Genomic DNA, 26,143 nt, shown 5'->3' on the forward strand with positions numbered 1-26,143 from the left:
GTTGGGGATCTCTTTGGCCCCCTTTCCTTTGCTATTTTAAGAGCTTCTAAATTAAAAGTTCTTTTTCTTTCCTCCTATAGCACCATAAACAGAGCCAGCTTCAGCTTATGCCCTGCATGTTCGGAGGATGGTGGGATTTTTTTAGGGTAAAATCTACAGGCGGACAGTAGGTACAACCTTCCAAAATGAAATCTGCTTTGAAAATACGTCCCTGCTCCATGGGAGGCTTGGTAAAACATGCAATCTCCTCCCTTTGGCATTGGAAAACGTTTCCCGGTTCCTCTCGTGACCAGCAGGGCATATCTGTGCGTTGATGAAACAAGCCTGCACACCCTTCCCCTCTAACAATAAATGCAAAATTAATTTAGTATGAGTGGCTTGCTTTACACCCCTGCCTAGAGCTCCCTGCACTGTTCGCGTCTCCTTCAGCAGATAGCAAGGCAGAGCATTTCCCTTTTAAGAGTTTACAGACTGGGAGGGTATAAATAAAAGGGGGGAAACTAGGCCATTGCCCCTTTTAAACTGCAGCTCTGCTTGCCTGTCTCCCTTTAATCTGCACCCAAAGCCCCAGGATCAGAGGCTGACGTCACCCTGCCCCTGAGCCTCCCTCTCTGATTGGCTGGGGGTGACGTCAGGTGCTTTTTTTTCAAGGCATGACCTCATCCTCAGTTCATTTTTAGTTCTAAAGTGCAACCTTCTGTCTTCCTGGATCCCTTCAGCCCTGTTAATGCTTATCTGTGCCATCCACCCCCAGCACCCCTCTTCCGTGCAGGGGCCTGCCTGCCCCTCCCTTACTGGACTAGTATTATGGTTGCATTTCAGTGTGGGTGCATGTGTGTGTTTGCAAGGGGCTAGAACTTGCATCATCAGCAGCCTCGCAGGGCTCCTCATTTGCTCATCCTCTAATTGCGTGTAATTATCCCGACGAATGTGCAGGAATTTGCAATCACCTTGAGAACAGCAGGCGCTCTGATTCCCCCGGCTGCGGAGGAGGTGCGGGAAGGTAAGTGTTTCAATTGTTGTAAGGAAAGAAGAGGGGTGGCCTAGGGCTCTCGATCTCTCTGCGTATTTGAGTGACCCTACAGATCTCTGCGCTAGAGCCCAGGGGTTGGAGCCGAGGAGAAAATCCTGACGGAGCGGTGTATTTTATGCAGATGTGTATTGCCCCTTGCTGGCCCTGGCACCACTTGTGTATCATGTAGCGCCCACAGCGCTCGGGCCGTGCAGCTGGCTTTACATGCAGCGGTGGGGTTTGGGGAGATGCAGTCCCTGGCGCGTGAATTGGTGGTTACACGGCATACGTTGGAGGTAGAGGAATGGTGCAGCTGCGAGTTATTTTGCACAGCAGAGGCGGCCCTCACCTGGCGTATGCGCGCACACACACACGCTCCTGCGGTGGGGATGTTGTCATGGAGGGAGCTGCTTGCAGGGACCTGCATGCTGGTGCCAGGGTGCTGCTTTAGGTAGGAGCCCAAACAAAATCCTGCTCGCGCTGGGTGCACGTACAATGATCTGAGCCTCCCGCGTGGTCGTGGAGCGGGGAGGACTGCAGCGTGGGGCCGGGGGCGCATGTGTTTGCGGTTTGCTGGCCCAGCGCCATGGGGGATTACAGGCGAGCTGGACTAGCTGGGTTTTGCAGGCAGCGCCGGCCGGGCCAGGCTCGGGCGGGTGCTGACAGCGGGTTCCGAAGGATGGAAGAGCTGGTGCGCCGCCTTATGCCCGGGGCGTTCCGAGAGGACGGGCATGTGTGCAGCGGAAACTGTGGCCGGGCCCCCTCATAGCTCACCCCGGAGTTGAACTCGCAGCTTGCACGGACCTCCCCGCTGTAGCACGGGTGTCGCGCAGGCCAGGTCCCTGCTGGGATCCTGCGCTGTGGGCGTGGGTGCGCGCGCAAAGGCTGTGGAGCCTTTCTTAGAGGAAAGATTCCTGGGTTTCTGCTTCTCGCTCAGTAGGGCCCTTCTCCAGAGAAATTCCTGGTCAGTCCTGGCAGGCTGACGTCAGGACTTCAGCCTGCCGGGGGAGGCGGGGGGGGGGGGGGATGCAGGGCTGTAATTTGTGGCGTTGTTGTGAGGAAGGAGGTAATGCGGCGCCACTGTTTGGTGAGGACGTTTGGGTTTGCCTGCCGAAAGGATCTCGGGCCACATTGGCACACGTACCTGTCCCAAAGAGATCACAGTCCAAAACAAAGGTCAGACTTGCAGCCAGAGGAGAGGGCACAGGCCTGTGGACAGAATAACTGGAGCAGACTTGGAAAACAACAAGCAGCCCTGGGGCATCTTATAGACTAAGAAGTGAGCCTTCTTGGGTAAAACCCTCTTCCTCAGGTGCATGGAAATAACTGAATCGCTCTTATGGAAACCAGTGAAGTCTTAAGGTCAGAAGAATGCTAAAGATCTTGTTTGGCCATCTGATACACTTAATGCTGAATAACTGGTGAGGCCACTCCTGCAATGAGTTTGTCAATGTCGATTGATGGATTGATTTATTTTGGCCTTACCTACTTTCATAGAAGGGGAAAGCGTGGGGGTGTCTAACAGTTGAAACAAGCTCTGTGCCTAAATGCATTTTGTAGCTATTTACCCACTAGCTCATGCTTAAAGCTTGGCCTTGTCAGCACCAGAAAGGGTTGGCTGGTACAGCCATAGCCTTCCTAATGCAGATGCATTGTATTCCAGCAAAAGAGTTTTTTGCTGGTTTGAGGTATCCCAATTATGTTCTTAGATTGAATAAGCTGTACTGGCAAACTTAGACTAGAAGCTCTTCAATGCAAGGGCTGTATTTTCTGCACTGTTAGTATAGCTATTATGTTAATACAAGCAATAGGTTTTTTTTTTTGTCAATGTAGTTGCATCTGCGTCAGTTTTGCTTGTGTGTGTGTGTGTTTTTTTTTTGTTAGTGTTTTTTTTTCTTTTAAAAACACCCCTATAAATTGTAACCTATATTGATGAAATTTTCTAGTGTATACCTGGGTTGAGTCTACACTTGAATTCTGAGCTGGAGTTGACTCTGTGGTGGCTAATGTTAGCTGAGGAGTGTCCAGACCACGTTACAATCTTCCAAGACACCTTCTTGGAATACTGGTGGGCTTTAACTCACTGCCTTTAGAGCATTGGGCTTAGATTTATCTGTCATTGCTAGCCTGCTCACTAAAGTCATTTCCTCTAACATCATGCTTTTAACTCCGAGCCTACACAAGGTGTCAGATATCTACATAATTGACCAGACTTTCAAAAAGCAGTCAGCAAAGGGGGGTGCAGAGCATACCTGAAAATATGGCCCTTAATGCTTATTTATGTAGCACTGAACAAATACTTCTAGACGCCCTGCAACCAAATAATATTTGACACTCATCCTGAGAGAGTCTACAATATACCTTTAAGTCCTCTGCAGCTAGTGATGGTAAAATACAGTCGGCATTGGGATGAGACTCCTCAGTCGTCCATATCCCTTATTGTCAATCTACCTCTCAGTGAAATGGAGTGTTCTACATTTAAAAAAAAAAAAATAAAACACCCCAAAACAACAAAACCTTTGGACTGAATATATTCTCTCCCCCCAGCCCCAACAGAAGAAACTTCTCACAATATGAATAGGAAGTAGCTCTGTTCTATCTCACTTTTCTCCCACCCTCCTCAACAGATGCAGCTCTAACACGTACACATGGAATGGTTGGTTAAAAGTGGCCCCCTCTGGGGTGTTTCATAAGGCTGTTTTGAGCCAGATCCTCATTTGTGGTAAAAAGCTGTGTAGCACCTGGCTCCAGAAGTGGAGAGTGGTCTCTGCTAAGGTGCATGTTGTAAAGTAGCAGATGTGCAAAGCTGAGTGGAAGATCTTGAATGAAAAGTGGAAAGAGGCATTTGTGTTCTGGCTTCCAATGCCTGTAATTTGACATCTGCTTACAAGCACTGATCATCACTGTTGTATTTGAACAGCTATTGGAAACTGAAACCTACTGCGGGAAGGATCTAGCAAATAATGGCTTACGCTGATGAGGGGTTGGGTGGCAGTGGATGAAAATAGTTTAAACTTTTGTAGGTCATTTATCGTGAGCTCTGAGTTTAACGGCAATAGGAACTGGAGAAGGGGAGGGCAGGAATCAACTGAAATTGGTGGTTCTCTAGCTGCCTTTCTGAACATTAATACACCTGAGCATTTCATGGCTTTGACACTGCTGAGTGCAACACCTCTGTGGTGATTGCCTCTAATATTAGGGTCAGGGAGGAGTATGATGCATTGCTTGAAAATGCTTTTTTGCATCCTACTGGTGGCTCAGTTTTAAAACCTGCTTTTCAAGCCAGGATTTTTTTTTTCTAAGATGCACCTGTCACACCTGATGCAAAGTGGGAAGAGACGTCTGACCTGATCGAGGGCTGGTTGGAAGGGAGGTGAACAGGCCAAGCTAATTTATCTGATAAATTAGCCTGAGAGATTTTCTCAGGCACACCTGGGAAGTCCCATTTGTTTAGGAACATGTTCTAACTTGACTTAGAACAGTAGTTTTCAACCTGTAGACCACAGACTTCAGGGATCTGTTTGCTCTTTCCCTCTTTTTCAAAAGCTTTAGGGGTCCACAAGTGGAAAAAAGATTGAAAGCCATAGGCTTACAGAGCATTTGCATTGCAAAAGACAGGGTGGTGAGGCACTGCGTGATAATGTAACATCACATCTCTGTCCTAACATGGCTTGTTCCTCCTTGGGTGGACAGAGCTAGCCTTGAAATTGGGTTGTATAACACAGTTAAAACATGGTGTGGTCCCATGCATGCATTGTGCTTGGGCACAATTGTACTGTCATGGCACAGCACCCCAGTATAGTAGACATGATCCTGCTAATGGTTGCAGAAGCCAGAATGCATTTCTGAGTGCTCTGCTAACATGGCTTTGTCCTGTCTGCATGGAACCACATTAAAGGCTAGTCTGGGTGCAGTGCAACCTACATGAAACATTGGCTTTGCTTAAAGCTGACTGGCAAAGCCATTATAGATCATGAGGGGTATTACTGAGACACAGCTGAAGTGTACTGTTTTGCCACTTATTCTCTTTGCCAGCAACTTCTCTCTCTCTGCTCTGAGAGCTGCATGTGGGAAATAACACCAGTGTTGCCAGTGGGGGTTCTCCAGCAAGCCCTCTGGCTACATCTGCATTAGAGTTTTGTCAACAAAACTTGCAGAGCATCTACACACACAATGTATTTGTCAACACTTCCGCTGACAGCATTCTGCCTCTGCGATGAGGAATACCATGTTTGTCAACGGTTTCCGTTGATAGCGAAGCTGTGTGGATGCTCTGGAGGGCCCCTCTGTTGATAGACAGAGCTTCCAGTTTGCTGGGCAGCCCTGTTTGCTTACCTGGTTGGCCATTCAGCCAAGAGAGCGGCTGGGCAGTCTGTCTGCTGTCTGTCGACAGGGCAGTTTGCTCCTTTGATCCGCTTTTGAGTATGGATGTGATCTGTCGACGGAAGTTTTGCCGGAAGATCTCTTCTGACAATAACCTGTGTGAATGAGAGGGATGTAAACCAAACACCTGGACATCTCTACCAACCTAAAGAAATTGATTAGCATGGCTGTAGAAGAGCAAATGATTCTCATATAGGTATGCCACACCTTTTCTGCCCAGACAAGCCCTACCAGAAGAAGTAGTCCAGCTAGTTTGGAGCTCACTTCTATACCACCTTTTCTCTTTTTCAAAACTTTGCCTTTGTGAGCCATTACGGTCAAAAATGACCAGAGACTTTGAGTGTCCTGCCTGAAATGTCTGGAAGGAAGCTTGATATTTCAGAAAGTAATGGGTACCCATCCTATTGGACTCAGGACCTCCTGCCTAGGGAGGCATGCCTAATTGGGGTGGGGTTCTAGAACTGTCTGGTACTTCTGAAAATCTTGCCCTACTACTTCAATGCTTTACAAGAATAAGCAGCAAGAGGTGATGCTATGGTTCGTACTTGCGTTGTGTGGCCTGGCCCTGAAATTGGGCCTGAAACAAGTAACGCAGACTTTACACTGGCACATTTGTCAGTCGGGTGTGAAACCTCACCCCTGACCATGTAAGTTACACCAACAAAAGCACTGGCACGGACAGTGCTGTGTCAGTGGGAGAGTATCTCCCAGGGGCATAGAATGGCTAAGCAGGAGACCTTACAATAGCACAGCTGTATAGCTGCAAGGTCCATAGTATAGACATCACCTTTAGTGTTTTAGTCATCAGGCTGCTGCTGGAAGCATTTCCTTGACACCCTCTTTGTTTCCTGTTCCTATTCCCATCACATGTCATCTTTCAAGTCTTCTCTAGGTACCAAATGCCCAGATGGTTCCTGTTTGCCAAACCACCACCCTCTTCTCATTCACATAATTGCTATGCATTCGCTTCCTCTGTGTCACCTACGAAAAGATGTTTTGGGTCATACACAGCCATCAGAAAGTGCACATGCCCAATTTAGAGATGCTGTGTTCTGATTGTAACTCATCCTTCCTCATCCCAGTGTGTATGTTTGTCTTTTCTCTTTGTCTCATCTAAAATGAATCTTTACATTTCTTGAGGCTGAGACCTTTTGTTCTTTTGGAATGCCTATAGAGCCCTTTGGGGTGCGCTAACAGTTATTGGCAGAAGGAATTCTCTCCATAGCAATTCCCTAGGATGAGCTGGAGGGATTTACATCCAAAGCTTTAAAAACAAAATTGTGGAGAGGCTATAAACTCTGTTGGAGCACAAACCAATCTCCAGGTGGAGGTTAGAAGGCAGCATTGTTATATGAACAGATTATTCCACAATTGCATGCTGCATTTTTCTCTTCCTCCCCACTCCAACCCAGAAACATCTTGTCTTGACCAGTGTCAGCAATAGGTACAGGTTGAACCTCTCTAGTCTGGCACCTTCGGAACCTGACTGGTGCTGAATGAGAGAATTTGCCAGACCAGAGGAGATCAATATTGTTTAGCACATTACCAACACTTCCATTGCATACCGGGCTCTTAGATATTTAGGGGTAAATTATACTAAATAACTGCACAGAAGACTGAGAGTCAGGACTGTTGGGTGTAAACAAACTTTATGGGACCATGGGAAGTCTGCCCAGACCCATGATGAGTGGTCATCCAGCTAACTAAAATCATGCCAGATTACGGATGTTGCTGGACAAGAGAGCTCTGGATTAGAGAGGTTCAACCTGTACTAGCTTAGATAAACCACTGGTCTGATCTAATAAGAGCACTGTACTGGAACTCTTGACATCCACCCTCCTTCCCAGCACTTCGCCCTGCACATTGGTGATGTTACCACATCTTTCCTGTTTTGCCTCTGACTAGCAGTGAGAGTCATCTGGCTAGTAGGGATATGGTATGCCTACATTCACTATTTTACAATAAATCTTTAAAATATGAATTCTTTGGGGAATATTGTGTCAAAAAGTTGCAAATTCTATTTCAGATGAGGTTACAGAGCCTCTGGCAGAAATTATGGTGCAAGCGTAGTATAGTTTCAGTGTGCTTATCCAAGTTCTCATGGTCCCTATTTCAAAGTGAGTAAAACAGGAGTGCCTGTAAGGCTGGGATTTCATAAACTGCTCAGGTCCCATTGAATTCCAAACTGCAATCTCTGACACCTGACAGTGGAAATGAAGAGGGTTCTGTCAGTCACCAGAGCAGTTTAATAAACACAAACCGGTGATGGACAAGTCAGTGGATGAGCTGGATTTCAACAGCTCTGATTTCAGAGCTCCTGATTAATCCCACTTGTTTTCTTTGAGTAGTAGCTGGTGTGTGGAGGCATTTATTCCAGCTTCATCTCTCTTGGCCAGCAGCCCTCCTTGGAATATAGTTGGATGCATGTGAATCCTCAAGCTGTTGAGCTGAGAGCTGGTTCAGAGATGGTGCCAGCAGTGCTGAATTTAGGCTACTAAACTAATGCATGACAATTGGAAGTACTCAAAACACTGGGCTAGCTTTTCTTTGTTCAACTTTCCCTCCCCACGGTGCAAGGAAAACATTGCAGTGACCTGGTGGTAATGCCCAGTAAAGTTCAGGCATGTGCAGTAGACCTAGTATGGTTTCCACTGACTTCAGTAAAGACCATAATTGAGTCTTACATAGTAGCCTCTCTCTGCTCTCCCAGTCCCCCTGTGCGGAGACCCAGAATTTGAGCACAGTTTCTCAATACTGCCAAAACAGACTCAGTTCTCTGTTACTTGTATCCTGCTGCTCAGCATTTGCTGTCCTGATCCTGATGGAATGTAGCAGCACAGCCAAGTGGTCCAAAGGAGCTCAGGACTCTGGTGTCTACCTGTGTAGGCCCCAGAAGTCTCCCACAAATTTGTTATAAATTGTTGGGTGCAAGGCAGGAGAAGGTTGGAATAATCACCAAACTGAATACCACCCAAAACTAATTCATCAATTTGAGATGCCTGCATCTTGTTGCACAGCAGATGCTCAGTGAGGTCCTGCTCACTCTTACAAAGTAGCTGTGCTATACTACTAAATATAGGTGGAGCTGGGTATTCCGTTCTCTTGCTAAACAATGGCTGTGTCTACACTAGCCCTAAACTTCGAAATGGCCACGCAAATGGCCATTTCGAAGTTTACTAATGAAGCACTGAAATGCATGTTCAGTGCTTCATTAGCCTGCGGGCGGCTGCGGCACTTCGAAATTGATGCGCCTTGCTGCCGCGCGGCTCATCCTGACAGGGCTCCTTTTCGAAAGCACCCCACCTACTTCGAAGTCCCCTTATTCCCATGAGCTGATTGGAATAAGGGGACTTCAAAGTAGGTGGGGTCCTTTCGAAAAGGAGCCCTGTTGGGACGAGCCGCGCGGCGGCGATGTGCGTCAATTTCGAAGTGCCGCGGCCACCTGCATGCTAATGAAGCACTGAACATGCATTTCAGCACTTCATTAGTAAACTTCGAAATGGCCATTTCGAAGTTTGGGGCTAGTGTAGACGTAGCCAGTGACTGTATAATTTCACTACTCTTTGCAATGCCTGTCTTTTTCCTTTTGGCTGTCTTTATTTTCTTTCTCAATTTCCCTGTGTTTAGTGCCAGACCAAGCCTTTTGCAGGCACTAATTACCACAAAGGTGGGCTTGAGCTATGGTCAAATCCAGAAGGACTCTGTTAAAGAAGTGGAGAGGAGATAGAACTGTCATTGAATTGAGAGGCAGCTATGAGTCCTAAGGACAAAACTCTGTAAATGGTTGTACTTGCATTATACGTGCTGAAGCACTAACATTGGAACTGGCCAGATCATGATGTAGAACAGGGGGTCAGCAGCCTTTCTAAGGCCGAGTTGCAAAATTTGGCCTTTTGACCTCTGTATATGGTCGAGTGCTGGTGATACGTTTTAAAGTCACCAATAGTCCTACTTACAACAGCTTCATTAATAAATAAATTAAGATGCAGAACTTTACCATTTAGGTGGTGGTTGGTAGCGTTAAGTGGTCTTCTGTTAATCCAAAGGCATCATGGCTTCGAGTAGTCTCCTGACTACATGGAGGAGGAGACGTGGGGCTGAGCTCCTGCCTCGTGTGCTGGGGGTTGCTGACCCCTGATGTCGAATCAGGTTACAGATCTGTTGCCCACCGCATTATCTGAAACAGCACAGCAAAATCACATATGCCTGGAGCTGGGCTGGGAGAGTAGAGGTGGGCAGCCCCTCCCTCTTGCAGGTGAACTGGTTAATGAATGGAACAGTTGTTTTCCTGGCTGTTACGCTAATGGCTTCTCCAGCAATGATCTGTGCTGGAAAGTGTGCAATATCTTTCAATGGGTCAAACAGTGAGATTTTTTTATTTTGTGAAAGAGAGCCAGTGTGACAATAGTAAATCCTGACTGTGTGTGGCCACTGCCCATAAACTGGCCTGGAACGGAGAGGAAGGGTAGAAAGGAAGTTGCTTGGTTTGACTGCATGACTTCAGAGTGACCAAACAAAACTCTCCTGTAATAAATCACAAGCCCTAAGCAAAAATGTGAGAGCAGAACATCTGTGCATACCAGATGTTCCTCATCCTACCTGGTGTATTTTTTTTTTCTAGATCTAGCTGAGCCACTCAAAATGTAGGAGTCCCAGCCTTCTTTTTTATGCTTCTGCCAGGAGGCTAGAGCCTGAAATGAAAAATACTAGATTACCCCCAGTACAGGGAAACAAACTTTCTTTTGGTCTTTAGGGAGTTAGGCTTGCTTTACACTCTGCCTAACCCCTTAAAGCCATGTGACTGGGTTTGTGGATCCCTTAGGAGAGCAGCGCAGCTTCTTCCTTGGAACTGAATTCAATTTCTGGAGCTGATTATGCCTAGAATGGCAGGACAGAACCTCAAATGATATAAAATGTTGAAACCCCCTTATCTGTGCTGACAGAGGGTATGTCCTCAGTGCCTGGAAGATTGACTATGTCAGGGTTGATCTTCCAGGGATTGATTTCATGCACCTAATGGGAATGTGCAAAATCAAGCTATCAGGGTGGAAAGTTTACTCCTGTACTCCTCAATCTCGTGAGGAGAAGGAAAGGCCGATGGGAGATTTTTCTGCCATCAACCTCCCTCGGTGAGGATGGCCGGGTAAGTTGGTTGAAGATAAGTTGATTCCCGCTATGCAATTGTGTAGCTGGAACTGCATTTCTACAATTGACTTTAAGGTCTAGTGTAGACCTAACCTTACAGTAGCAGAGGACTTGCACTGGAGTCCATTCATATGCCACTGCTTGCAATGGGTGGTGTTCGGAACTGTACAAGACCTTTCAGGGAGCGAGACTGTTAAACTGTTGTTTCTGTTAAACAGTGGATTCAGGATTTATCTTTTTCCTCATAAGTGTGAGGCACTAATGACACTGGACAGTGCACATGGGCTACATGGAGCACTGTGCCCCAGCCTCACACCTACTGCACTCCCTGCTGTTTCTTTCAGTCTCAGGTTCACCAGGGACTGTCATTCACTCTGAATAGCTCTGATTTACACAGCATACACTTGGGATTTGGTTGAGACCCACAAACTCATGTCACTGGTGATTGGTCTTCAGGGGTGAAATGATGAGGTATTTATTCACCTATGTCATCCAGCCCTGGAGAGCTTCCATCTTTGACTGTTGGAGCTCGGCCCTGTGTGTCATTATATCACTAATATGTCACTGTGGTGGGGAATATTCTTTGGAACAGAATGTTGGGCTGTTCTTTTACCAGGAGACTGAAAACTTGTCCAGGGCCCTAGACCACAGAGACACAGACCAGCCCCACCACGGTACATCAAACCACTCCCATTGGGAAGTGGTGATCAAGGCACTGAGACCTGCCCCCGCCCCCAGGAAGAACCCTGAAATTAGCTCCTCTGGTAGCAGGTTAGTAGCCATAGAAGAGTCAGGAAGCTTGTCAAGTATCAAACAGTGGGGACCCAATATAGTAGAAGTGACAAAGTATACATATGAATTGCTTTTGTTTCTCTCAATGCACAGGACAAATACTGCAGTGTGGCCCGTTCCCCGGCTCCAGCTAACTTGCATAACTTGCCCAGATCTCTCTCCAGTATGCTGTGTGTCCTTGGGCTGGTTGCTTTACGCCCCCCACCCTGCCACTTCTCTGACCGACTTTGATTGTAAGCTCTTGCTGTGTATTTGTAAAGTGAGGTCTGTAGGCTCCACTGTAACACTTACATATCTCATTGTGTGGATTTGTTCTCCTGTAGTTATCCCAATTCTTGAGGTGAAAGGCAATTCTCTGCAGTCCTGCTTCTGTTTGATTGTTTCTTGAGGGATCCCTTACTTAGACAACCTTGAGACAAGTCATTTTGTTGTATTGAAATTAAGATATCATTGGAGGTTTTTAATGGCCATTTGTTCTCATTAGCCCCTTCAGGAGAAAGGTGAGTAAGCAGATTTCTGTGCCTGAGCTGACAGATCTTTGCAGTGTTTCAAGGTTCCTCTAAGGAGCATCTTCACCGGTGGTGTATTAACTAAAATAACTCTCCTCTTATGAGGGGGGATTCCCTGAAGTGATGCTGAATCCATTTGTGAAGGGCATCCCAAGTGACTGCTGACAAATCTCCCAGGGCCATCATAGCAGTGGCACTTAATGCTGCCTCCTCCCTTCACCACACCAGAGTCCAACCTGCCCCATCCTTGCTATGCACTTAGGGGTCTTTCTAGGTAGCTGCAGCTGCCATTTAACCTGCCGTGTATGTTGTTAGCATTGGTAGCAGATGGACAAAGGACATAGGCTGGTTTGTGACAAAGGTGGGGGTGCAGCCTGTCGTCCTCTCTGTGAGTTCAAATCCCAGTCAGGGCATTTCTCTGCCCTCCCTCCCTCCCTCCCTCCCTCCACCCGCACCCAAGCAGATTGTTAGGACTGGAGGTGCCTATGCTGCAGAGAAACCCAGTTAATGTCTCCATAGGGCTTGAGGCACAGCTGTTGCCTGGCAGCTACATGGTTGCTGTGGAAACCAGAGGTGCCAACTTGTTAATGAGCCCCATGTCTCTGATTGCTGCTGTAAAATACTAATAATTAGCAACAGTCCCATGATTTAGGGATCCCTCAGATAGTGTGAGTTGGTGGGGAGGGGGTTGCTAAGTGCCTAAGTACTAGGAGGGATTTGGGTGGGGGATAATCTTGGCAGTGGTGCCAGAATTTACATCTTAATAAGCACCTGGAGAGCTCTTAAATGCTTCTGCCAATGTTTCAGGCCATAAGCTGACGGTTCCTTTCTCAGCAATCCTTCCGGCAGATAATCTCCTGCCCTTCCTGACGGCTGAGACAAGAATTCCTGACAAGGTCTGTCAACACCTGCCCTGTGCACACCTTGAGAGGCTGTGTGGCCCAGTGAGCAGGCAGGGGGTGGGGCTGAGGGTGACAAGACCTGAGTTCTGCTCTTGTGTGATAGGCAAATCGCTTGAGCTCTCCATGCTTCTGTTTTCCCAAGAGGGATACAGATACTTTCCTCACATTGTAAAGCACTTTGAGGGGGCTCATGAAAAGAGCTAGGGGGAGTATTTCTCCTGGCCCCTTTGCTTCCATGTGTCCAGACATGCACTCGCCATCTTGGGTGAGGAAAACTATTAACTCCATCGCTCGATTTCTGTCTGGTATATCCAGTGCAGGACTGTCCCTGCTAGTATATACTTCGGTATTCTCTGAAGTGTTACATCCATGCTGGGGTGACCTGGTGTTGCTGTCTCTGTTGGAGCTGACCACTTTAAAGCCATGTCCAACATGAAGGCTTGATCCTGCCCCTTTAGAAGTCCACGTGAGTTTTACTCTGATGCGAGTATGGTCAGAGTGGTGGTTGTCAACAGTCTCTGGCATTTCAGTATGGGTCTTCAGCACGGGAGATCTCCGGTAGAAAGCAGCACACGGATGAGCCCTTTCTGTGGATGGCCCCTGTGCTTGCTATCAGCTGGGAATGGAGAAGAGAAAATAGGGGGAGAAACTCCAGCCATTTGTTAACCTCCTGTTGGACTGAAAAGTTGTCCCTTTCCCTGAGCCCTGGCTTCTTCACCTGTATTTAGGACTTATGGGAATTACAAAGGGAAGCAGAAGGCACCAGGTAGGGAGCAGGAATGGATGGAGACAGAAGGACCAGGTGCAGAGTGGAGCATGAACAGGGTTGAACCGGCTACTTGTTGTAGTGCATTTGACTTGCCAAAGGTGGCAAGAAGGGCACTTCCTGAGTTAGACCTATGTACTGAAGGGAAGAGCCATTGAGGTGGCACAACTGCTAGCAAGGGGGTGAACTGAAACCAGCTGCTTGGGCTTGGTGAATGGTTGCTACCTCAGCTTGTCTGCGGAGGTCCTCTCATTAACAGGCGCTGGTGCAAGACCTCCTGCAGAAGCTGGCTCAGCACCCTTCCTGCACATGTCTCCAGAGGAGGCCTGGAACAAGGAGTGTTCTGAGGCAGCCAGCAGGTGGGGAGGTATTGGTGGGCAGAAGTGGAAGTGGCCAGGACATTCCTATACCCAGTGGGGGTTTTGTCTGTGTGCGCGTGCTGCTGTAATTGCTCATTGTTGCAATTATGCACCTAAAGTGCAGGATAGGATGGGCCTGAGAGGCTGAGCTTTGTCTCTGCAACAGCATGGGAATGAATTCAGGCATTGTTCTTCTCCAGAACTTCCTCTATGCTTTCCTAGTCTGCCAAAACAGGTGTGTATCGGGGCAGTGAGTGCTGAACCTTAGAGAAGCCATGTAACGGTGCAAGTGCATGCCTTGAAGGGATGCTGAGCTTTATTCTATGCACGCGTGCATGAGATGTTGATTACTCCAATTGTGGGGAAGTGATACTCTGATTTGGTTATCGGGGCAGGGGCCAGCTGTCTGAAAGGACCTGGGTGCTGCTAATACCAAACACCTGCCCATGCATTGGCCCTCCTTGGGGACATGCTGTGGGGGGAGAAGTGTGAGGACAGGTGGTTGCTTGTTGGCTGGAGATCCTCACCCAGCTCCACAGTCTGAAGGCTGAGTTCCACCTTCTCTGGTGTTCCTCAGAATTTCCCACAGCTTCCAGGCTGGGTGCTTCCCCCCCCCCCCCAAAAAACATCTGAGAAAGGTGTATGCAGGGGTCCTGCACCAGCAGGGGGAAAACATAGCAGTCTGAGCCCTCAGCTTTAAGGTAAGGTAATAGGCAGCCAAAAATCCTAAGCCTTGATTCTCCACTTTTTTTCCACAGAATGCAGCCATTTGTGCACCTGAAGCTCAGGACAGCATGATTCAGGCCCTTGGAGCTGAGCGTTTCTGAGATATTACATGGAAATTTCTGGCCCCCACTTCACGCTGCTTTTGAAGGCCACACACTAGTCAGCATGCACTGCCGTGTGCGGGTGTAGTTAAACTTCTAGTGCTGACTCCCGTGCTGCTATTCCACTGATGCATAGTTCAGGGCTGTTACACGCCAGAGATGTATCTGTCCCACTATGGGTGTGGGGGAGCATCATGCACATGTTACGCTGTTTTGCTGTCCCTGAGCAGTAGCACAGTGCCTCTTGCTTTGCTGTCCCCATGCAGCTACGCCCCCGGTCCAGCTCCTCCTTACAGGCACTTCAGGGAGAGGTGGGATTAAAGGATTCTGGTATTGTTCTTCAGGAATGCTCAAGAAGATTAAGGCAGCTTTAATAAACTGAGGAGAGGGACACAGCTTTGTTTCTGAAACTCCAGTTTAGGTTCCCAGTTAACCTTTTGCCCTCATTTGGAGTTTGTGGTCTCCTGCCATGGTGATGAGGTAATGGGAGACCTTCCTAGACCTTGTTCAGCATCCACTAGCCATGCCTGCTTCTTCACTGTGACCCAGCTGTCAAGAAAGATGGTGACACTTTCCTTATTTCTCCTCGCCTGGTATCATCCCAGTTTACTTTGTGCCTTAAGAGACTGTGAAGTGCGGCACTGCAGGGTGTTGACTCTGTGTCTTTCAGTGCCTGTAGACCAGGGGTGGGGAACCCCTTTTTGGGGCAGGGGCCACTGACCCACAGAAAAATCAGTTGGTGCACACAAGAGAAGCTAAAAAAAATTATAGCTGACCTGGCTCCCGAGTGGGAAGGAGGAAAAAGAAGCCCTCACAGATATTGCCCCCACCTGACAAGCAGCAGGGGGGGAAAAAGAGACATTTGTCTGTTTCCTCTCCAGCTGCAGCCACACTACTCCCATTGACTGCAGTTCCCAGCCAGTGGAAGTGGTTGGGGTGGAGCCTGCAAGCCAGCACAGGGCCACTTCCTCCCCCTGCCAGGCAGGGTCTTCAGGCTGGGTGCAGCCTGTGGCTTGCCTTGATCCGGCCCATGAAGCTCAGGGCTCCCCATCCACCACAGTGGGGCAAGCTGGTGCCCCAGCCAGGTAGGGCTGCCAAGCCTGGGTGTCCGTGCGCATGCGCGCACGCACCCCCATGTGGCTGGGGTGCTATTGCCAGCTCTCCCTGCTGTAGGGGGGAGGCCCTGAGCCTCATAGTCCAGATCAAGGCAAGCTGCAGACCGAATGTGGTGTGCGAGCCATAGGTTCCCCATCCCTGCTGTGAACCAGGTAGCTTTAGTCTAGAAGTAAAAACATTTCTCTTGTAGCTGCCCATCCTGCAAGGCCTACCAGTGATGTGAGTCTTGCCTACACTAGCCTCCCCTGCATACTTCCCTGACAATGTCCTTCCATTGCTGTCCCTACTCTAGCTCCACTGGCTTAGCAAGGTTGAGAACAGTAGCAGAGAATAGAAGCCGGAGGTGTTTTTGCTACCACTTCTCCGTGCGCTGAGTGTTGCTGCACAGCATAGTGGTAAAAGCACTGACTGCTGATGCTGCTTCCTGGCTGATGCTGGGGCAGGAGCTTTGTTCCTGGTGTTTTCAGCGCCTTGCTGACTACGGTTCCTAGGTGTTAACAGTGCAGAGACTAGTGCCAACAGCCTATGTCTGTGCTAGCACTACTGCTTGCCTTCCATACCGCTGCACCAGGTGGCAGCAATGCTGGAAAGGTGAGGGAGGGAGACCTTATTGTAGAGACGCACCTTTTTCTGGGTTCTGTATCCCCATCAGTAAAGATTCTGCAACTGGAAATTAGTCTGATGTTCCCGCAGAAACAAGCGGTAGCTCTGGGAAGAAGAGGTCAGGGATTGTGCCGGCATAGAATAAACAGCCTTGTAGGTGGGGGACAGAGGGGTGTCTGGTCTGAGCTGCTGCAGCCTTCATTTGAGAAGAGGTAGAATGAGGGCAGAGCACCACCTGTGAACAGCAAAATCATCTCAGCAGCAGTGGGGGTTAGTGAGTCGTCCTCCCCATCACCTCTGGCTTTGCCCCGTAAGTGCTTGCTCGACTGTCAGAATTTAACATGCACCATCTCTTCTGAAGGGAGCAAGCATCCCAGTGGCACCTTAGAGACTAACGTGTTTGTTGGGTTATGAGCTTTCGAGGGTAAAACCCTCTTCCTCGGGAAAAAAACAAGGGGGCGTTGCTTTGCATGGCAAGGAGATAGAAGGGTATCCTCTTCACCTGGCCTCTCTGACTGTTTGAAACCCCTCAGAGTTACCCATTGTTTGCAGTCTGGGCAGTGGCTCCCCTGGATATTAAGCTATCTTTGTCCCTGCTCTCCCGTCTCTTTTGGATCACTGTTCCACCCCTCAGTCTGAATGTTATCTCCACCTCTTCGTCTGTCTATTGCAATTAATATTTTTTCTTGGCTGGCGTTTGAGGAATCAGGAGGGGAGCTGGACGCTTGCATTCCCGAGTGGAGCAGGGACATGGCAAAAGCCGGCTAATTTGCATCCTTTTTGATTGCCTTGGCTCTGTAGCCCACATGCAGTGGGGGGTCTCTGGCGAGGCTGCTACTACATAATGAGGTGTGTCATATCACAGCAGCAGCCTGCCTTCTCCCCACCCCATCACCCGCCCCTTAATTAGAACTGTTTCAATTGCTGAAGCCTGCCAGAGCAGAGCGAGAAGTGTGTGTGTGTGTGTGTGTGTGTGAGAGAGAGAGAGAGAGAGAGAGGAGAGAATGGCACTGGTGGGGCGGGATTGAGCTGACCCTAGAAGGGGCAGACCAGCTCTAACTGGAAGCCATGCACTGAGATACAAAGCGATACAAGTGCACAGTAGGGCAGGCCTGTAGAGGGGACAGGCACTGTGATTGCACAAAGCTTTGAAATGTTTTCTGGGCTGTAAGGGAGCCATAATGGTCATTTCCTGCGGGACTATTAAGCTAAATTTATTATGGCAATAGGGGGCAAGGGTTGTGCGTGGCTGCTGGGGTTTTTTGGTGTATACTTTCTATTGTGTTCTGAGGCTGGGAGTACGAATCTTGGCATGGGAGGCTTGGGGGGTCTGGATCCTAACGTTTTGGGCTGTGGCTCATTCTGTGTCCTGCAGAGGGGGATTTATTATTGTGCGGCTGCTCATCAGCAGAGCTGACAGGAGCCTTTAGATGCTGATCAAATGCCCATTCTGAGGATTTACTTCATCCTGGGGGTCCCCTCTATTCCCTAGAATCACTCTCTTTTTTTTTTTTTTTGGAAAAGAGGGATTTTTCACTCGCCCGTTAAGAAGGGCCTTCTTAAGACAAAGGGTTGTGATATTGAGCTTTCCCCTTTTGCCCCATCTGCTGCATTGGAAGACTCTCTTGGGGGTTGAGGTGGTCTCTCGTCACTTGTATTTGGTGGAGAACCTAGCGTGATGAGACCTTGATCGCTGGATGATACAGTAAACTTTCACATCCAGCTGCCCTGGGACTGGGGGGTTACCAGATATTCAAATATTCTGGATAATTGTGAGGTATCCCTAGCAATGCTTAGCGTTAACGAAAAACAAGGTTAGCTATGAAGAAACAAAAATGTATGCAGAGTACTTTATTTACCAACAACAGTAGCACTGTACTCCATAAACTTAGACTGTATTTTCCATATTTATTTGGATTTACTTTCACTAGACTGTGCTTGTGGAAAAACGTAACTAAAATTGACTGATGGTTAAAATGCTGGTTATTTGAGAGTTTTGGATAATAGGATGCCAGGTATGAAAGAGTTTACTGTAACATGGTACAAACAGCAAAGGTTGAAATAGCAGCAGCAGAACAGCGATTACCCAGCTCTTGGCTTTAAGGGGCAGTTGACATCACTGCTGGTTTACAGTTAAAATGACTATCAGGTTAACCATTTGGCCACTGGGACTCATGTTGGAAGTCCACATACTTCTTTCTTTGCGTTCAGGTACCGGTTGTGTCATTTGAAAGGCTCTTTTATGGCAGTAATGCTGTAGGTGGAGAAAATGCAAATAATTGGATACTCCATGGATTTCCAGCATGTAACAAACCTGTCTACCTAGGAGGGTATCAGAATATGGAGAAGACTGAGAAGGACCAGCATGCTCTGAGTGGCTGAGATACCTCCTACTTTGTGACAAATCCTGGCTCTAAGGAAGTCAATGGGCATCTTGCTGTTGCCCAAACGGATCCCTCTAAAAGGGGTGTAGACTTCTCCCAGCAGACCAGTTGGGCTACCATGTTGGTGTGCTATACAATGTGGTCTGCACTGCAAGAACCAGGGACTGTGTCTGAATGATTCTCCTTGTGTCTTGTATAGTGACATGTGGTTTTAAAACAGAAGAGGGGAGCCTGTGCCACACGATAACGGTTCCCCTTTGCCTGCCAGGCAGACAGTCTGCAGACATGAGCAGAATGCCCCCAGGTGCTGCGTTCTGGGCTCCGTACTGCACTTTCTCCAGGGTCCCATATTTTCAGAAGCTGTTAGTGATCTATGGATGCATAGAGTTTAGACCCCAAAAAGGCCTTATTTTTCAGCTTTTGAGTGCCCACCCTCTGAAAACAGCCACCAAAGGCACCCCAGATCACCAAACACTTTGCCACAAGTGCTGGCTTCAGACCCCCTTGATCTTAAATGTTGGGATACTGCTTCTTCCAAACCTAGGGCTCAGGGAATGCACAGCCTGCTCATGCTGCTCCCTGGTTGGTCACTGCAGGGGGGGCTGCTGAGGAAAGTTAGGCTGCTGGTGTGAACAGCTTCATTTCCTTGGCAGAAAGGACTTCCCTTGCTGTGAATCCAGCACTGCCTTGCCGCCAGCTACAGGGTGTGGACAAGGGGATCCTGAGATGAGCTTTACCAGTCAGTGTTCCTCTAACTCAGGGGATCCCAAACTTTTTGGCATTATGCCTCCCTTTTGATTTTTGAGAAATCCTCATGCCCACCCCCCCGTCTTTACCGTCACCCCACACACCTTTTAACAAAAAATTCAATTTGTAATTTAAAGTAGACACACAAACTTGATGCAAAAATATTATTTAAACTTAAAAAGAAACACAAACAGTTTTTCTTGGCCCCTTGCGGGTGCCTGTTGCAGCCCCAGCTGGCCAGCTGCCTGAGCCCCATGCCAGCCCCTAGAGCTGGACACCCACCAGCCAGAGCCACCTGAGCCCCATGCTGCTGAAGCCAGCCAGCCAGCCCCCTGCCAGCCCAAGCCACCCAAGCCGTGTACTGCCAGTCAGCCACCAGCCCGAGCCCCATGCTGCTGGGACCAGCCTCCCACCCATGAGCCGCCCAAGCCCTGCAAGTCAGCCACCCGAGCCCCTCCCCTCTCACAAAGCCAGGCACCACTAGCCCCCTGCTCTTACCCCATCTTCCTCCCCCCCAACCCACACTCACTCACCTTTGCAGGAGGCAGCTAGCTCCACGTGGGTCTTTGCCCCCTGCCTGTTTTTATAGCAGCTGCGCCGGGTCGCCTATGTAAAATGGCAGGGCCTGAGAGCCAGAAGCAAAGGCTGGATCTTTCTTCATTGGGGGGGATGATGTGGGGGGCTGGGTTGCCTTGCACCCCCCAGTTTGGGGAACCATGTTCCAACTTGCTTGTTCATCTCCCAGTGGTCGGGGCCCTGGGGTTGCTGCCCATCACCCCATCCTGCCTCTGTTAGCGTGCTTCAGTGAACTGCCCCTGGCAGAGTCGGGGACCTGCTGCAGAGGCCTCCAGGCCAGCAATGATCCAGAGAGCGGAAAGACTATGGTCATAGTGCTTAACAAAACCTCTCTCATGCTGCACTCTGCTCCTTTGAGCTGCCCCCTTCCATACCTCCATGGGTTTCTGGAGCTGTGGGGAGGAGAGGAGTGATGGAGGAAGCAGGGTGGGTGTGTGTGTGTGTGTGTGTGTGTGTGTGTGTGAGAGTGAGTGAGTGAGGGGTTGGCAGAGAAGCTTTTGTTGTGTGGTGATGGGAGGGTTATAAGAGGGAAGGGGCCCTGAGGAGGGATACGCTCATGTTGCGAGGGGGTGCAGTGGCTGTTGCGGAGGCTTAGCATACTAGCACGCTTGGCTGCATCCTGTTGTCTCCATTTTCAGCTCGTGCCCAGCTGGCTAATCTGTTAATGGGTTAATGTACCTTGACATTCCCTCTAGACAATGCCACAGTCTGAGCCAGGTTTTCTCCTGGGCTGCTCTGGTGTAAATCATGACTAACCTCACTGGATTCTGCAGCTGCCCCATGTGGCTGAGACTGACTTGTTTTCAGGTGAGTTCCCAGGGCTGCCTGTGCTGTCATAGCATCTGACTCTGGGTTTCCCCTTCCTCGTTTCTCAACAGGTTCGGTACGATGACTTGGAATCCTGGGCTCTAGCAGCGTGGCAAGATCAGGACAGGTGCTGCCTTGCTCACACTGCATCCTGCCCCATCTCCTCAGGGAGATCTGTGCTGGCTTCCCTGCCCCTGGCCTTCCCTCCCTTCCTGCCCGTCACTGCGGAGGGGACGGGTCCGTTATGGCTGGGGACAGACTCCCGTGCAAAGTGATGGATGCTAAGAAGCTGGCCAGCCTCCTGAGGAATGGGGCCGAGGGCACCTTGGTCATTGACAGCCGCTCCTTCGTGGAGTATAACTCCTGGCACGTCCTCAGCTCCGTCAACATCTGCTGCTCCAAGCTGGTCAAGAGGCGGCTTCAGCAGGACAAAGTCTGTATCATGGAGCTCATCCAACCAGCCTCCAAGATGAAGGTACTTAATCTGGCCCTTGCCTGTCTTTCCACTTGGGCCTCCTGCCTAGCAGATGGGGGGCCTGGTCTGAGAGGGCTCCAGGCAGCACGTGGAGCCGCAGGATGGAAATGTCTGCTGCTTGCTCACTCTTGTGCTTCTCCTTCCCATGAGTGGAACCCAGCCAATGCCCTCTGGCCCTGCTTTGTCACAGAGGCAGGGCAGAGGGACTCCCCAGCCCCGCTGTTCCCATGACCTACGGAGTTATTGCTTATTGGTGTGGCAGGGAGGCATGGTGAGAGGTTAAAGGAAGCTTCCTTTTCATATTGCTGTACGGCCTTTTGCCTGAGGCAGCCACAGGAGAGACTCGCAGGCGTGCCAGCCGCAAGCAGGGAGCACTGCATTGACAAACCAGTCCCTCTTGTAGCTAGTGCTTCATCCCCACTAAAATCTCCTCCTTCCCCCTTTTCCAGGGCCAGCCTTAATCAAGGCTGGACTGAACCACACAGCTGGGGGCCATCAGAGCTTAGCAGGCTCTGGGGCTCCTGTCCAGTGGCATTGCTTTTTCTTTGCTACCTCTGTCTCTACTCCCCCATCCCTCCCACTGCCCTTGGGCTGAGCCCCAGAGCCTGTTAGGCTCTGATGGCCCCCAGCTGTGTGGTTCAGGCCAGCCTTGATTAATGTGGCTCTGGTGCCCGGAGGGTGTCAGGAGCAAGTCCTACCTCCCCGGCTCCCCCTCTGCCCAGCATGGGCTGTGCCAGTAGGCTGAGGAACAGTGGCGTATGGTACCTCTGTTCCTCTCCTGGCTGCCCTGCAGCCGGTCAGCTGGCTGCTGCACTTGCCTTTTGTAAACTCTTCGTCGCACGGCACTGGTTTCCAGCGCACTGCCTGGTGCAAACGCCTCCCGGGGCCGTTCGTTTCTCTCCGCTCATCGCCTGGTGGAACCACCCCTGCAGGCGCAGCTGTGCACAAGCCACCTGCTCGCTGCTGTCCCTCTGGGAGTCCAGGGGTTAAGGGGTGGATAATCCTTTCAAGTGGGATTCCTGTCAATGAGGGAGCACTAAGTGTGTGCAAACTGCAGGGGAGGAAGGGCTAGAGGGGGCAGGGCCATGCCAGTCTTCTCCTCCTTCTGTGTGCCATGCTGTGTGGCTAAGGGGCAGCAGCGCACCTGCCCCTGGGGCTGGCTCAGTGCTGGCCTTCCCCCCTTGCACCCATGGGGTGTTCTGGAGCTTGGGAAGAGCCAAACCAATTGGGCCCCATTCACTGCCTGTTTACCCCATACCCCTTTCTAAAGTGGGTGCCTGGACCCCTTCCTGAGGTATGTGGTTTCTCCCGGCTGCTCCTTGCCTGGCCTGTGCTTCATGGGGTCGGCCTGGAACCAGCTGGCCTGGCATCTCCCTGGCAGGCAGGCAGGCAGGCTGGCAGGCAGCACTCTCACTGGAACAGCTCCTGGAGGACTACATGCCACACGGCCCATGGGGGTGCATCGTTCTGCAGGGTGGTACTGGCATTGGCTTAAACTAACCTGCAGCTGGAAACCTGCCCTCACAGAGGGCACAGGACACCTTAGCAGCAGCAGCAGTGACTGTTCAGCCCTTGGCGTATCTGCTGTTCTCTCCCCCTCTCTCTGGGGCTGCTCCCGCCCCTTGCTTTGCATGGACCCAGGTGTATGCTGGGCCGTTGAACAGTAAGCGCTCTCTCGAGGCCTCTCCCTTTTGTGGCTCGCTCCCTGCAGTTGCTTCTGATTTTCCTGTTCACCCCCCAACTCCCCCGCTTATTGCATGGCAAAATGAAGGTAATTCAGGCGATTAATCAAATGCTAGGCCCAGCTGGAGCCATCTGTGGCGTCCTTACACTCCCTCTCCATGCACGCGTGCACACGGGCTTCCTGATTGGTTGCCAGTGACATCACCCTGCCAGGATCAAGGAGGTTTGCACTGCAGGGTGGGGGTGGAATTGCCTCCAATCTGCTTTAGTGATGCTTCAGGCTGGGGGATTGGAGGGATTGCAGAGAATTCCTCCTGCATGGATTTAGCTGTACGCAAGCCCGTGGGCGCATAAAGCAGAATAAGCAGGCTTTACAAACCGGGAAAGAGAGAGGTGTTCCCACCCTCCCCTCGACTGGGGTTACCTCTGCAGTGGCCATGGTCACGTGCAGAAGAAGCAATGCAGCACTGATGTGTTGCCTGGGTGTGGGGACGAGCGTTAGGAGGGGAAGAGCCTAAACGATTAATTTAGTGAGTATCCAGCATGTTCTGCCCGTAGAGCGGCTGCGCTTCAGGAGCACAGCATCTCTGTAGCCAGGTGGAGGAAAATCCCCGCAGCAGGAGCCAGAAGGGAGCTGGGCTGGCACTCTCCTATTGCTCCTCTCTTCCCACCCCCAGCAGACACCTTACTGATCGCACCATAGCTTCACACTGGTGCAGGCAGGCATGACCCTTTATTGATATCCAGCTCGCACCAGTGATGCATCTAACCCAATAGTTAATCTCTGGCAGTGGCTGCTTCAAAGGATAGTGCAGGAGACCTCCTAGTGGGTAATTAGAGGGCAATCAGGGACAGAATTATCAATTCCCAGTAATGACGCTGCAGCACTGGGAGAGGAGATGCTCTCATTGGTTTAGCTTCTCCTCTTACCTCCTTTAAGGCTGACGTTTTCCTGGTGCTTTCAAGGCCAGGTGCTAACATTCTTCCCCTGTACTTCCGAGTGGACCTTTATGAATACCCGCTAGCGTGCTGCACCTCCAGATTGGGGGCATTAGTTCTCCAGACACCCTCGGGAAGTTAAGCCACTTGCCCCAGGAAGCCAATGGTCTCAGTCAGAGCTAGGGCTCACATTCCACTAGCCGGATCCTCTGCTGGTGTAAACTGGGTGTAAAGCTCTACAGGTGCAGCAGCAGAGGATGTGGCAGGGGGTTTCTTGATTCCAAGTCCTGTGCTCAGTCCCCTGAACCCGCACCTCCTTTGTTGATGGGAACAGCCTCGCTGCAGTCACTGGTGAGTCAAGAATGCACTTTGCTCCCAGCAGTTTCAGTCAACATGCTGCTTGCCGTTGATTTCAGTAGGAACAGGATCGGGCCCTATAGCCTGCAGATGTCCCTTAAAGAGCATAATTTAGATCCTTTAAATCTAAAATTCATCCCTCCCGTGCCCCCCAAAAAACTCCCAAACCCCTGAACTTCTGTGCTGCTCACTGCCTTTTTAACTGGGTGCCTCAGTGGTGGTGGTCAGTTCAGGCATTGGGGAGGTGCTGCATATTCCAGCTGGTGGTTCATTGCACCGCAAGAGGAGTGGGGTGCCTTATGGTATTAGTGGTACTTAATAAGAGGCCCCTTGGAGGAAGAAAGCACTTTAGTGCCTGTTTCCAGAGGGGGCAGAAGAGGAAATGATTCCTCCTTTAGGGCTAAGGATGAAGGCTCCTGGCTTCTCAGAGCAGGGCTGTGGTGAGGAGCAGCCAGCGTCCCTCTTTGTTCTTCTCCATCAGGGCTGCTTGGAGTTTCAGTGGGTGGCACTGGAAGGGTGGGGTGGGAAGGGCTGGGGGCTTGTGCAGCTGAGATATGAGTTGAGGACAGAGCATTTGTCAGGCAGCTCAGAAACCAGCTGGGGTGAGGGAGGGAGGGCGGGACAGGAACTGGGAGGGGGTCTTTGAGCGTGGCTGCAAATTAGAAGTCAAAAAAGAGAACAGGAGCCATATGTGCCCTTCCTCTTGCCCCCAAGGAAAAGCATTCTACACATAGGACCCATTCTCCAGAGACCTTGGCCCCTAACCTCTCTCAGAGAGCAATAGGGGCTGCTGAGCACTCAGCGCTCATGGAGAAAATCCAGCCACTGCTCCCTTCAGGAGAGTGAACAGAGCATGGGACCAGCCCACTCCAAAGAGGCAAAGGCCTCAATTTCCCTTCCAGAGCAGAACGTGTGCTCACTGTTCCTGTGGTGGCTTATGATCCAAAGGGCTCAGCACTTCCCTCGGAGCTAGAATTCCTGGAGTGGTGGTGGGTCTGATGTCAGGTTTATAACTCACTGGGTTTCCCTGGGGAGGCTTTGCATAGGACTGGTCTGTGAACGTGTTCACACAGAACGTGAGGGCTGCAACCGAGATTTCTCCAAGTCACCTGCAAGGGGGTAAACAGCCTAAGTAGTTTTAAGATGGAGCTGGGCATGATCCTGATCAGACGTGTGAGAGAGGCTTGCCCATGATAGCCAGGGATTGGGGTTGACCCAGTGGCCTAGCCTGCTAGGAAAGCTGACCGCTCCTGAATCTGAAGACATGGGAGTTGAAATGCAGTGGCTGGTATCGGCCTATGAGTGGGGCTAAGGAAGGGGTGGAGGCTCTGATCTCAAAGTTCAGCTCTCTGTTCCGGGTCTTGTCTAATGGGTCAAACTCAGCCCCTAGATCCTGTGCTCTGGGAGATGGGAATTCCAAGCGCCTCCGCTGGCGGGTTATCCCTTACAGAGAGACGTGTGCTATGTGACCCCAGGCTATGTTGACAGCCAAGGATTTGCATAGGGTCAGGCCTGATTTGAAAAGGGCTCTACACCTGCTCTCTCTTGCCCCTTGTTTTCAGCCCCAGAATCACACTAGCCACCGGGCTGGTGGCACGCAGCTCCTCTTGGTGGCTAGTTCAGGTACTGCACAATGTGCTCCCTCTGCATCTCTGTTCATGCCAGTTTCCCTGCCCCCCCCATCAGTGTCTGTTGCAAGGCACCCGGGTGAATGGATTCAGGAAGAGGCTGCTGGTGGGTTCCCCCCACCCCACTATGTCA

General features: G+C 50.3%; 1 protein-coding gene across 2 annotated transcripts in view; it reads left to right on the plus strand.

The window, feature by feature from the left end:
* The first annotated feature begins 720 nt into the window (after positions 1-720).
* DUSP8 (dual specificity phosphatase 8) overlaps positions 721-26,143 on the plus strand; it is an 89,649-nt gene continuing 64,226 nt past the window's right edge. The window contains exons 1-2 of one of the 2 annotated variants that reach the window (XM_074997828.1): positions 721-1,003; positions 21,000-21,403. In XM_074997828.1, coding sequence (XP_074853929.1) covers positions 21,173-21,403 — 231 coding nt within the window. In that variant the 5' untranslated portion in view covers positions 721-1,003; positions 21,000-21,172. Of the gene's footprint in view, positions 1,004-2,359; positions 2,375-20,999; positions 21,404-26,143 lie in introns of those variants that run through there. The other variant, XM_074997830.1, reaches the window with a different exon arrangement.

This window comes from Carettochelys insculpta, chromosome 6 (assembly GCF_033958435.1).
Source record: "Carettochelys insculpta isolate YL-2023 chromosome 6, ASM3395843v1, whole genome shotgun sequence".
Lineage (NCBI taxonomy): Eukaryota > Metazoa > Chordata > Testudines > Carettochelyidae > Carettochelys > Carettochelys insculpta.